This window comes from Homarus americanus, unplaced genomic scaffold (genome assembly GCF_018991925.1).
Source record: "Homarus americanus isolate GMGI-L3 unplaced genomic scaffold, GMGI_Hamer_2.0 scaffold14393, whole genome shotgun sequence".
Lineage (NCBI taxonomy): Eukaryota > Metazoa > Arthropoda > Malacostraca > Decapoda > Nephropidae > Homarus > Homarus americanus.
The window spans coordinates 398133-411669 of NW_024730271.1; the positions used below are offsets into that span (position 1 = coordinate 398133).

The 13537-nt window shown below is 40.0% G+C and overlaps 1 protein-coding gene across 6 annotated transcripts in view; it reads left to right on the top strand.

Moving 5' to 3' along the window:
* LOC121866944 (SAFB-like transcription modulator) overlaps positions 1–13537 on the top strand; it is a 57224-nt gene that overhangs the window by 14557 nt on the left and 29130 nt on the right. For all 6 annotated transcript variants that reach the window (XM_042366699.1, XM_042366703.1, XM_042366705.1 and 3 more), the window contains exons 4-8: positions 2863–3017; positions 3923–3950; positions 5087–5207; positions 6303–6349; positions 6634–6758. In XM_042366699.1, the coding sequence (XP_042222633.1) occupies positions 2863–3017; positions 3923–3950; positions 5087–5207; positions 6303–6349; positions 6634–6758 (476 nt within the window). The remainder of the gene's footprint in view (positions 1–2862; positions 3018–3922; positions 3951–5086; positions 5208–6302; positions 6350–6633; positions 6759–13537) is intronic.

Sequence of the window (13537 nt, forward strand, 5' to 3'; positions counted from 1 at the left end):
CATACCTTTATCTCGTATCTGATGTGTAACTTTAGCACTGTGTGGTGCACTATTAGCAACACTACACACACAAACTAAGGTACTCCGTTGTTTCCATTTTCCCGTGTGATTTTATCAAGATATATATATATATATATATATATATATATATATATATATATATATATATATATATATATATATATATATATATATATATATATATATATATTATATATATGTTATATATATATGTTATATATATATATATATATATATATATATATATATATATATATATATATATATATATATATATATATATATATATATATATATATATAATTTTATATAATATAATATATATAATATAATATAATATATATAATATAATATATATATATAATATAATATATATATATATACATATATACACATATATACACATATATATATATATATATATATATATATATATATATATATATATATATATATATATATATATATACATATACATATATGTACATACATATATATTTATATATACATATATGCACATACATACATACATACATACATATATACATACATACATATACATACATATATATTATATACATATACAGTTGTACCCCACTTAACGCTGAAGAACCCAGAGGGTCCAGTGTTATGAACTAAGTATGACAACAGAACATATGGGATTAATTCCATAGAAACCGCCCGACCCCCAAACTCCACTTTGAAAACACATAACTATGTTCTAGTAAAAATAACATCTTAATTTTATGATGGTACATGCTAATTTAAGAAATAGAAATACAGTCGCCAAGTTAATGTCCATTCAAATAATGGACTCAACTCCCTCCCCTCTCACACTACACTGCCGTCCCCTCTCTCTGAGAAATTTTTGGGGAAAAACCACTAAATTTTAATAAATAATACCTCAAACTAAAGTTAGAGATAATACAATTGACATTGCTGGATTCTTGTAAGACCAGGAATATTTTGAATATAAATGTCATATATTTTGCACAAAAGATAACATATTTACTCAAGGTAAACATTTATCTAAAATTTGTATGTCTAATGCAAAATATATGATGTTTATATTCAAAATGATCCAAATTATAAATTCAGCAATGTAAAATATATTTTTAGCCGGGTAATTTGTATGAATTTTATGAGCTAAAACAGGCAGGGGTGGCGGTGGGGCAAATCTAAAATAGCATCTCGAGCGGACACTCACGCGTATATGTGGAAAATCCGTGTTAAGTGAAAGTTCAGCTCTGTGAGAACACCATTATATGATGAAATAGATTAGAAGATGAAACATATACATACATACATATACACATACCTATACATATATACACATATATACATACATATATACATATACATATATATATATATATATATATATATATATATATATATATATATATATATATATATATATATATATATATATATATATATATATATATATTGTTTCAATGAGATTTTGGGTAATTGGTTTCAGCTCACCGAAAATTACATACAAAGTAAAAATATATGCAGTAAAGTACACTTACTTTGGGGTGTGTGTGTAGAAGGCTCCTGGTTGAAGGTGATGATGGGAAGTAGAAGTGGGGGTGGAGGAGAAGGGAGAAGAGAAGGAAGTGGGGGTGGAAGAGAAATCACCCAATGCTTCATGCCGTCATTTCACCCATAAAATTTTAAGTTCACTACGTGTAATTCAAGATTATTTTCTTTAAATCAACACTGCACTATATATTGTCAATATGTACTGTAAAAATGTAAAAATAGTTCAAGAGAGCCACAAGCAAGATATTACCTCCACTGACCAGAGATACAAACTGAAGCCTTGGTTGGTGAGTCAAGTGGCTGATTGGCACACCGAAAACTAGTTTCCTGTACTCTAATTATGTTAAATAAGTGTTAAAATGGCTAAAATTTTTAATATAAAACATGGAAAATTATTGACTAGTACAACCTTCTTGATATTTACTCAAATGGGAATGAATTTAAGCCCTAGAACCGATTACTGTATTGGCGGACTAATATTCCAGCTGGTGAGCAAGCGAAAACATGTTAACGTGATTTCGTAAGAATTTCGTTAACCGAAATGAAGATTCTTATGGAAGGTAATTCGTTAACCGAAACTTCGTTAACCGAGGGATCACTGTATACCTCTGTGTTTGCCCTTAGGACAATTATTTCTTTTACCTGTATTGTATGTGTGTGTGTAGACACACATACAAATAAATTATGGGAAAATTCTCACAAGTAATCTGAAACAGCAAAACAAAATGTAGAAAAAATGAGAGTACCCTCAAGTAATGAAGGATGAGGTACTATGGAGAGAGACAGTCTGTCAACAAGGAAGAGACCTTTACCTTTGACCCATGTGATCACCGCCTGTGACCCCACTTGGACTTACCCAACCTTAGTTAATTCTCAAATGGCCCACTGCCACAGAGCAGCTGATTCATCAAACAGACCACACCGAACTTGGCCCGTAAACTCACACAAGTTAAAATGTTTATAGTGTTGACTATTTATGCTTATTTCACCGTTTCACCATTTTGTAATTACTTACTCATAGGTGATTAAAAAATAATGAATTGTGTGGGAAGATTATTCTTTTAATAAATATTGCTTTACTCATCATATGCTGACTGCATCTACCTGAACCGCGGGCCACATAAAATAGAATTTCTCAATCACACTACGGGCTGCGGGTTGTTCATGTCTGGTATAAAGTATAGGAAGCAAGAGGAAAAGGCTAAAGTAACACAAACATGTGGAAATACTATACATTAAGTGTCTCAAAAAGATAACCAAAGAAACTGTCTTACTCTTGATATTGTTCATTAGAAGTAAAGGAGAAGACAAGTGAGGAAGAAGTTGGACAGGGTGATGAAGAGGATGCTCGCAACATGGAGGATGACTCGATCAACCTTATGCTTGAAGATGAAGACAAAATGCTTGAAGATGAAATGACTTTCAATGACTCAGAACGTATGGACCAGGTAAACTTCCAAATTGAAATTTGAGACTGTTTGAAATGTGAAAATAAGGATTGCAGGCTCATCATCAATACTAAAATTGAACATTCTTGTGCTTCAACTGACCCCCCAGTTATTTTCTAGAGTCAAAAAAACATTTAGAGTTAAAGAATGCCATCCTTATTCCTTGTTAGAAAGTATAATTATTAGTAATAATTAAAGTATGGTGGTACACTCACAGTAGAACTTCTCGAGTTTATTGGTTATTTCGCAACACATTTGTTCATTTTAATTTCCTTTAAAAATCTACCTTTGTCAGGTTTGCCAAAAAAAGACCCACTGTACCGAAGTAGACATCCTCTCAGGAAATTTATGAAAATTTCAATTGTATTAAAAATTTTTTTTTGTGTACAATCATATCATTGTTAAATCTTTTGTGGTAAAAAAAAGGGTTATATGTTTTTACAATTGTCACCTAATTTAAAAAGATACAAACTTGAGACTGGTTCTTTCAAGTCAATATTTCACTTGGACAAAATGCTTGTAAAAACTAAACTCCAATATGTTATCTATTACAAGCATTCATCTGTTTCTCTTAAGTGGTCTCACTCTTTAGATGATCCGTACATTTGTATATTTTGCATCATAAAGTGTGCTTAAATAAGGATTCTTTAAAATTTTTGCATACATAACCATCTATTTTAAGTTTGTGATCCAAAGGTCCATTAGTTTACGAAATCTGCATCTTTGCAAAGCAGTCCATCCCAATGGTGTATGAACTAGAGAGATTCTACTCTATATAGAATGCCTACTTGTGTATGATGACAGGAGGCTTTAAAAAAGTGTACTTTTTTAATTTTGGAACTAGAAAAAATTTTAGTAGTGAAGGTGCCTTATTTGAATCTCATGAACCTGTTATTTATTTTCAGGACGATTCATCAAATGCAGATGGTAAAGGTAAGCCCCCTTGCTGGGTAAACTGTATTGTATTTATTTTATTGCACTGTTTTTGTTTAATATGTTAGGATTAGTTAATTCTGGGCACAAACTGAAGGCTCACACTGTCGTGTATTGCTGAATCACCGGAGATATTAAGGCTTTACAACGCAGATGGCGATGATGGCAGGTGATATTTGGACTTAACAGGTATGTGCAAGAGATATCAAGAGCAGTGACTTCGAGAGCTCCACACACACACACACTTGTGATTTGAAGAAATTCCAGGATTCATCTTCCCAGAGAATGAAAGGACTGTTTTGGTGAAAGTGACTGGACTCCATTCCTATCACATGAATTTCCTGATGGACCTTAGCACATGACAAGATTCTGTTGTGCACCTGTGTCTGTGATTACTGCTTTGCTTCTCTTTAAGAAGATAGAAGATGATACTAGCTTTTAATTTCATGTGTGAGTCTGAAGTTTGTTGCCCATAGTTAGGGAAGTTTACTACTAAATAAAGTGCCATGAGTAGGCAGCCATTGTACTTTTTACTAGTTTTTTGTGCAAAGAAATCTCCGTCTACATAAGGAATGAACATCATATTCCAATAGCGTTATTCTCTAGGATACTCTGAGTATATTTTAGCCAGAATGAGAAGAAGGAGAGGGGGTGTGGGGGACCCAGGCCCCAAAGATGAACCGGGTACTTCAGCGGCAGCAGGAGCAGATGTGGTGGTGGGAGCACTGACAGAAGCACCAGCTTAAGTGCCTGGGAGTTGCACCTCACTCAATCACCTTACAAGACATCTTGTAGCTTCTCAGTAGTAATTTTTCAGCATGCAGTCTTGCCTGTATGTAATACAAGATGTGAATGAATAGCCAGCAGAGCAGCCCATCTATACTAGGTACAGCAGTGGTGTATGCAGTTGAATTATAGTGAGTGGAGTGTGGTCCCCGTGCCCCGTGTGGTCCCCCCACCCTCTCACACGGATGACACCGCAGTCGAGGGCAGCAGCAGCGATGATGTAGGGGTACGTCCGTTTCTTCCTGGTTCGACCTGAACCAGCTTCTCAGCGTGACTCGCTTCTGGCGCTGGATACCACCACCTGCCAGAGGGGAGCCACGACCCGTCCTGATGACTGACTCGACCCACAGAGCGATCACACACCAAGGAGGGCAGTTCCACAACCCACGCCAGCGCAGACTCCACCATGGGGAAGAAGGACACCTCCGACAACGATTCACAGGATAAGAAAGAATGCGATAAGCCCAAGAGGTTGGTTCCTCATACTGGGTTTGTATCATCAGCAGTCAGTCCTAAGCTGCTACTGAAACATGGGGCATGATCTCCCTTTGCTGTACACATCTGCTAGACCAGTTGTTAAACACACTAGTCTGTTCTTGTCACACAGGCTTGCCAACATCCTGAGACTTGTGGATGTGGGAAGCAGTTGATATAAGCCAGTATGGCTTATTTTTCCCCCTTGTGAAGTTTTTTAATTTATTAATTTTGAGTTGTATTTTCTTCCTTTCTCAGCGTTTTTGTTAAGGAGATAATTAAATTTGGGACATAAACAATTGAAAAGGGTAGCATATTAATATGTGGATGTAGCTTCTATTTAGGCGGTAAAAGGGAGTAAAGTGTAGAATTCATGCCTGTAATGTACGGAGGTTTGGGTATGGGTGGCCATTAGATTTGGTTTTAAAGGGTTCTTGTATTCTTTAGTGGATCTAATGGGGTAAAGTTGTAGGTAATACTAACATATAGTTGGTATATTTTTGTTCAGCATATAACCCATTGTGGTAAATCACTGAAAAAAAAAATATACATTTTGAAACGTTTTCCGTAAACCAATTCAGCATTATGATGATACAGTATGCAGAAAACCAAATTTTGAACAGGGCATGTATTGCCATTCTACCAAGTGAGTTGTAAAGTCTGGACAGTGGGAGGATCTGTCATTGACAACTAGTCCGCAAAGTGTGCATGCGAGTATGCAGTGGCTTGGAGGATATATTGAAAAGGAAACTAGCCTTTCTGAGATGGTATCTGAATTGTATTTTTGTGAAAATAAGTATTATACTTAAGCCCCTTTGCTTCTTTATTAAGAAATTATCATGGTAGTAAGATCTTTGCATAATATTTGGAGGTTATAATGAAAGTAAAACTTTGCATTGTATTGGAGATTATCATGGAAGTAAGACTTTTGCATTATTCTTAAAACTTTTATGGAAGTAAGTTTTGAATACAATATTATGAAACTTCAGTTTAAGTAAAAAAAAAAAAGCTTTAATAGGACAGTATTGATTGATGCTGAACACAGGTTAGTGAATATATATTGATTTTTTATTTTTCCAATGTTCTCTACAGCACTGGGGAGGAAAAGGGGAAAGATGACAAGCCAAAGGATGACAAGGGTAAGTTATTCTTGATGTATTGTCTTTATTAGTTTTACCCTCCATTCATGTACCCTCTTTATTTTGTGGAATATACCAGTATTAAAGCATTCAGTAAGTAGAGTTAGAATAGTCACTACCAGAATATCATGGAAATTCGTTTTGCATTAAAAAATTGGAGTCAAAATAGCTGGTAGGATTTTGAAGGTGTTTGACATTATTGAATATTGATGCTTTGTAAAAGTGCCATCATTTGTTAGTTGTGGGAATGAAGAGTTTTAATTCAGTAATGTTTACTGTTTTAGATCACAAGAACAAGAGTAGCAGTGGGAGCAGTAGCAGCAGTAGTGGAAGGAACCTGTGGGTCAGTGGCCTGGCCTCCTCAACAAGGGCACAGGATCTCAAGTCTGTTTTCTCCAAGTATGGCAAGGTAAGCCTTTTTCCTCTCCATTAGTTAATGAGAAGTGTGTTGCCCTTTGTTTATGAACCGTGTATTGCGGCTTATGTGCGACCTGGTGTATAAGACAACCTCAATTATTTCAGCTGAAATTGATGATCTAGGCTTACTCCTGGAAGGTAAGTCAACCCCCAAACTGCTGAGTTAAGTAACAGTTAACATATTTTATGGCGTATCAGACACTTTTTCTGAAAAAAAAAAGCTTTAAAAAATCGGCCTGCGTCATATACTGTTGGTGAAGTTGCGGTCTTCCGTAGGCTAATGAATCGTCCAGTATGCTAAATTCTACCTACACATTATATATTTTTTTCTTGGTTAAAAAAATATTGTTGCAAATATAAAAGCTGGATTTATAACTTCGACCCTCGTTAATTCGGACTAATAGGGGGGGAAGGGTGTCCATTTTAGCCGATTGTCCGAATTAACCGATTTAGGGGTTAATATTGCATAATAATGCATTAAACAGCTATGTGTGTGTTTATTTGAGTGCCCCGTCATAGGAGTCTGTTTTCTCTCTTCAGGACGCCTGAGTCGTCCGTTTTCTCTTAATCTTAGAGTGCACCAGAGACTTCATTATTCCTTAGAAGTGACACAGAATTTGATATTGCAACTGGGGTTGCAATTGTTGAGGCAACTTAGGTATGTCTGATGACAGTTGGAATATTCAAGATCCATTGTGAGTGAAGTTTAAAGCTTCACCTATCTTTATGGTTGGTAAAACTTGTCAAGTCTGTCAGTCTGAGTGGCATGTGTGAGGCCTTGTGTTTGTACAACCGCTAAATATGTAAATATATAATGTTATGGTAATTATCAGAAACACACATAGGCCTGACTAGTTTTATTACAAAGTGATGAAAAGGATACTGTACAGTGGGTAGTCCACAAAACATGTAGCCATGTCTCTTTATTTGAGTGCCCTGTCATAGGAGTCCGTTTTCTCTCACTTCAAGACGCCTGAGTCGTCCGTTTTCTCTTAATCTTAGAGTGCACCAGAGACTTCATTATTCCTTAGAAGTGACAGAATTTGAAATTGCAACTGGGACAATCCCAGAACCAGAAATTTGATATGGACAGTTCAGATTTCGTCCGAATTATCCGAAATCCTGATTAAAGGGGTCCAAATTAACGAGGGTCGACTGTACTGTACTGATTAAAACCCGAGACGAAACGATTAACATCCCTATGGCAGGCACCCAACTCTTCAGAGGTAGATAAGCAGTAACTGTTTCAAAATTACTTCAAATAACTGATACAAATGAAAATTTACAGATAACTTTGTTTTCACATTTGCATCTGTTAACATCGCTGACAGCATTGTAGCCAAGTTAGACTCGCCATTGTAACTACCAGGCTACTGGGTCAAGGTGTGAGGTATAGTGGTCGTTTTTCAACTCGTATTTTTGGGTAGATCTTTGTAACTTTATTTTTACTAGGCTACATGCACACACCATCCTACATGCATGTTGTGAAAAAAAAAGTAAAAAAAAAATAGTCATAAGGAAGGTGTGTGGGAGGAGCAAGCGTTGCTAGGGAGTCGGCTGAAGTAGTGTCCTTATTGGTCTGCTTTGCTATGGCAAAGCATAGTGTATGTAAATGGCAATTTTTTTAAACACATAAAGGGAATATAAATTTCTTTGTACACAAGTAAAAATGTACCCTTCCCCTGGTCAACAAATGTTATTCGTGGATTTGGCGATTCGCGTCCACTTTGAGAACCTAACCCCTGTGAATTTGAAGGTCATGCTGTACAGCAAGTTCTCCCTTAACGTTGGGGTTATGTTCCTGAAAATGCGACGTTATACGAAACAACGTTAAGCGTATTAATTTTCCCCAAAATAGATAGATAAAATACGGGAGTTACGTTCCTGGGCCTCCCTTTGCCCTATGAACTACATTACATATACCAAGATTATCATTGCCATTTCTATAGAAAATAGTGCTTGCATATACAACTACTAAGATTGTATGGGTACCTACTGATGGGGGAGGTGGTAGAGCGAGTGTATGGTGGGTAGTGAAGCGGAGGAGACGGATGGCGGGAGCAGAGGAGGTGAGTGGTAGCGGAGGAGGGTAGTGAGTCACTTGAGACTGCGGCTGCCTCCTCCTCCTGCGTTGATGGGTTCCTCTGTTGATGTATGCTCCTCTTTCGTTGTTGTTTGCTCCTCCTCGGCTGCTGGCTATTGTGAAGATGCTGCTGCTGCTTCTGTCGTCCCGCGACAAAAAAATAAATAAATTAGGTGTTGACTGCTTGGTGCTACTCTTCTTATTCATATCAGTGTAACAACCAAGACTGTCATCAATTCTGCGTCGAATCTTTGAGCTACGTTCTCTGTTTGGTCGTCATCTGCAAGGATTTGCATTTCTTGCTGGGTCATGTTGAACGCTTCTGCTATCCTCTTGGTAGTTAAGCGTTCTTTGAGGTTTGTTTTCGTCTTCAATGGGACTGTGTTCTGTTATTTGTTTCAAATCCTCATTGGTGAGCTCTTCTGTATGGGATGCCAGGACGTCCTCAATATCCTCAGATTTCAGCTCATTAAAGCCTGCCTCTTTAGCCAAGCTGAGGATAACCCTATTCTCTGCTGGGGACTAAGTCCGTGAATCCCGTAAAACTGTTGACGCACTCGGGCTACAATTTACGCCACACACCATTCAGGCAACTTTCTGAAACCTCTTCCCATGCCTTGCCAATGTTGTCAATTGCATGAAGAATGTTGAAGCCACATCAATATTTTTGATCGTAGTTTTATTATCTCCGTCTGTAGCCTTGATCAGCTGGGCCATGGTACGGTGTAAATAATATGCCTTGAATGCGGCAATGGAGCCTTGGTCCATAGGCTGCATCAGTGCTGTTGCATTGGGAGGCAGGAATACAACTTTTACACTTGTGCAAGTCGTCGAGATTGGGAGGATGAGGTGGAGCATTGTCAAGGATCAGAAGAATTTTGAAGTCAAGGTTCTCCTTGGCACAGTATTCCTTCATTGTAGGGACGTCATACACGTTTAACCACTGGCTAAATATGGCGCCGGTTATCCATGCCTTCTTGTTTTCCTTGTAGATCACTGAAAGGTGATTCTTGGAGTAACCTTTCAGAGCCCGTGGGTTAGCTGCACGAGAAATCAGCATAGGCTTAAGCTTGAAGTCGCCGGCAGCGTTCGTGCCGAGCAGCAGCATCATCAAGCGGTCTTTTGCCGCTTTAAAACCTGGCGCTCTTTTCTCCTCCTTGGACATACAGGTCCTCTCAGGCATCCTCTTCCAAAAGAGACCAGTCTCATCCACATTGAAGGCTTGCTTCTATGAGTAGCCTCCTTCCTGGATAATCCGTTTGAATTCTGACGGGAATGTCTCGGCAGCAACCGTATCTGAACTGGCAGCTTCACCAGTCATATTAATATTGTGTAAGTTATAACGACACTTAAATCGGTGAAACCATCCTCGGCTGGCCGTAAAGGTCTCTTCCTTCGATCTTTCACCCTCTTCTACCTTTAAGTAGTCAAACAAGGATCTGGCCTTATGCTGGATAACCATAAGGCTCACAGGGGCATTGCATTGATTCTGGTCCTCCATCCACATTGCCAGCATCTTTTCCACCTTTTCTATCACAGTGCTTCTAGTAAAAGTTGTCTTAGTTGCACTCACAAAAGACCCACCTCCAGCACTGACCATAATCTTGTCAGCGTTGGTCCGGATAGTACGCACCGTTGTGGGGGGTTAGACCAAGCACAGCGGCTATGTCCACAGCACATTCCCCTTTTTCAAAATGGGCTAATACATCCAATTTCGTAGCCAGGGTAATGGTCTTACGTTGCCTCTTCACTACACTAGCATCAGTAGCACTTGATGGGTGCTTGGAAGTCATTTTAAATGGTTAGAGTACAGTTTTAGAGCAAAAGCACTTAAGCACACACCAATGATGTGAAGTCGTAACAAAGACTAGCTCGGCGTCGCTTGGGGACGCTGTGTCGTTCTGCGAGTGAGAGCAGTGCGCCGAACCGAGAGAGCGTAGCCAGACAAGAGCGGGTGATGCGCCGTAGAAAGTAGTCCATGATGTCGCAAAACAACGTAGTGTCCGATCGCCTGGACGTTAAAAAAAATTTGGGTCTAGAAAGCTCAGCGACGTACCGACACAACGTTAAGCAGGACATACTGTATTGTATATATTCGTGTGTTTGTGTATAGACCAGTGGTTCTCAACCTTTTTCACTCCATTCCCCCCTTGAGGAATTTTCAACATCCTTGTGGTCTCCTTCATTTTTCTCCCAGAACAGACAGACAAGTGATAAAGACTAAAGAATGATAAAGGACAGATAAATAGGACAAGAGTTAGAAGAGCAAACACACTCACACACACACACACACACACACACACACAGAGAGAGAGAGAGAGAGAGAGAGTTGGGGTTAACACTTACGTAAGTAGAAGAGATGAGTCGGTGTAGGGGAATGGAGGCTGGTTCCGAGGCAGAGGGCAGGCTACTGGCCCTCAGGTGAGTCTTCATCGGTGTCATCCACACTTACTAGTGCCGCCCTGACAAATCCCTCAGTCATCATCACTGTCTCTGCCTCTGTCACTATCACTAGCTTAGGCTGGCTGTGGTGGGTTGCGGGTGAAGAACTGTTTTGCTTTGCTGACGGCTGGTGTTTATGTTGTCGTGATAAACCTTGATGTAGGGCTCCATAGTCTGCAACAGCTGGGTAGTGAAGATTTCATACCTGTTAGCGTCAGGGTTGTCGGAAAGGAGGAGCTTGACTTTCTCAATGCACTCGATGGCACCCCTTACATTACTATGGGATAAGCGGGTTTCTTCTTGGGATGACGCACCACCTGCCTCTTCACTGACGTCATCATAATCTACCATCTCGTCGGTAGTCACATCAGGATCCCTTATCACCTCCAGGATGTCGTCGTTGGTGGTCTTGGAGAAGCCTGCAGCTGTAACACTGCGTAGCTTCTCTGGCAAGGTCCATTGCTACTGCAACAGTCTGAACCTCACCAGTCACAGATTTACTCTGCCTAACACCCGGAATACCTTGCAACACGTCTCCATGCGTGACAAACAGTTGCTACAGACAGCTGATCCCATGCCTCCACCAAGAAGTCGACAGCTTTCTTGATGTTGAATGTTCTCCAGAATTGTTTCAAAAGTACTTCTTGCTCTGCCAACTGTTGATCCTCGTCGCCTTCGCTCTTGCTATTGGTGTTGGTGTCACTCAGGTTACGCAACTCTTCCTTGGTGTTGGTGTAGTCGTTCAGGAGCTTGAATTTTTTAGCAGAGAATGCAGCTTTTACATTACAGATCAATTCTTGGTCCATGGGCTGTATTATAGACGTAGTATTGGGAGGAAGGAAGGAAGACCACTTTTACGTTGGGGTGACGATCTAACAGTAGGGGCGAGTGTCCTGGTGCGTTGTCAAGCAGCAACAAAATCTTGAATGGCACATTCTGTTGCTCACAGAATTTCTTCACATCGGGAACGAAACAGTCATTAAACCAGGAGAGGGACAGGGTAGAGAACATCCACGCCTTACGTGCGGTCAGCCAGTGGACATTTAGCTTGGTCATGTCCATGCTCTTGTAGGAGTGCGGCTTGCGTGCTGTGTGGATCACCGATAACTTGAGCTTACAGGTACCGGAGGCATTGGTGGTAAACAGGACGGTGATGCGCTCCTGCAACTTCCGGCCCCGACACTTACTGGCTTTCTTCACAACGAAGGTCTTGGAAGGTAGCTTTTTCCAAAAAAGACCAGATTTGTCCATGTTTAACACCTGGTCGTCGGTGCACTGTCCTTCCTCCATAATCTCGCGTAAAAATGGAGGAAATGCCCTAGCCGCAACACGGTCAGCACCACCAATGTTGATATTGGTGATCTTGTTCCTCTTCTTAAACCTCTGTAACCACCCAGAGGAAGCATTAAAGGGTTTGGGCTCTGTAATTCCCATCTTTCGTGACACTGCAGCTTACAGTTCACGTGCGTACTCCTTAACTGAGCGCGTGTCCACTGCCATGTTCCGTCGCACCTGATGCACCAAGTAGCTCACAAGTAATTTTTCCGTCTTGAGAAGCACCTGGTTGTGGAAATATTGATCATAGAAGCACCTGTAGACTTTGAGATGTTCATGTGCTCCTTTATCTTGGCTGCATCCTTCTAAATTGTCCTGATAGTTGATTCGTTAACACCATGCTGGCGCGAGGGAGATCAACCTGTCTTGTTCCTTTCTCCAACTCTTGTATGATTTTATATTTGATTTCGTAGCTTAAGGAACGTTGTGTCTTCTTTGGCTTAGGGCGGCTGGGTCCAGGTAATGCAAGGTTTCTTTGCGGTGGTGGTGGTGGTCCGGTGGAAGCCATTCTTATTGAACAATGGATACCGATATACACAGTGTAGCTGGGAGGGGTGTAACTGATGCGGGTAGGTCAAGGGGCTTGAACGCTCCTGCGGCGGGGCACGTCATAGTACATTAAACCAACCACAGCTAGCGGGGAGGGAGGTAAGGATGCTTTGCCCAATCACAGTCTGCTACGTCATATGACGTCACCGATAGCGCAACAAAAACATACATTGCGCAACCTACTCGTTCTGCTTACACAACATGGCGGGAGGTTTGGATACAAAAATGGCGCGGCGCGAGAGGACCGCCAGTCGCTCTCCGCGTAAAGGGGTACACACACCGCGGAAAGTGAGCATTCCGTGTTCAGCAGGGTACCGCCTAAACGTGGAAACGCGTAAAGTGGGACCGCGTAAAGCGAGGGT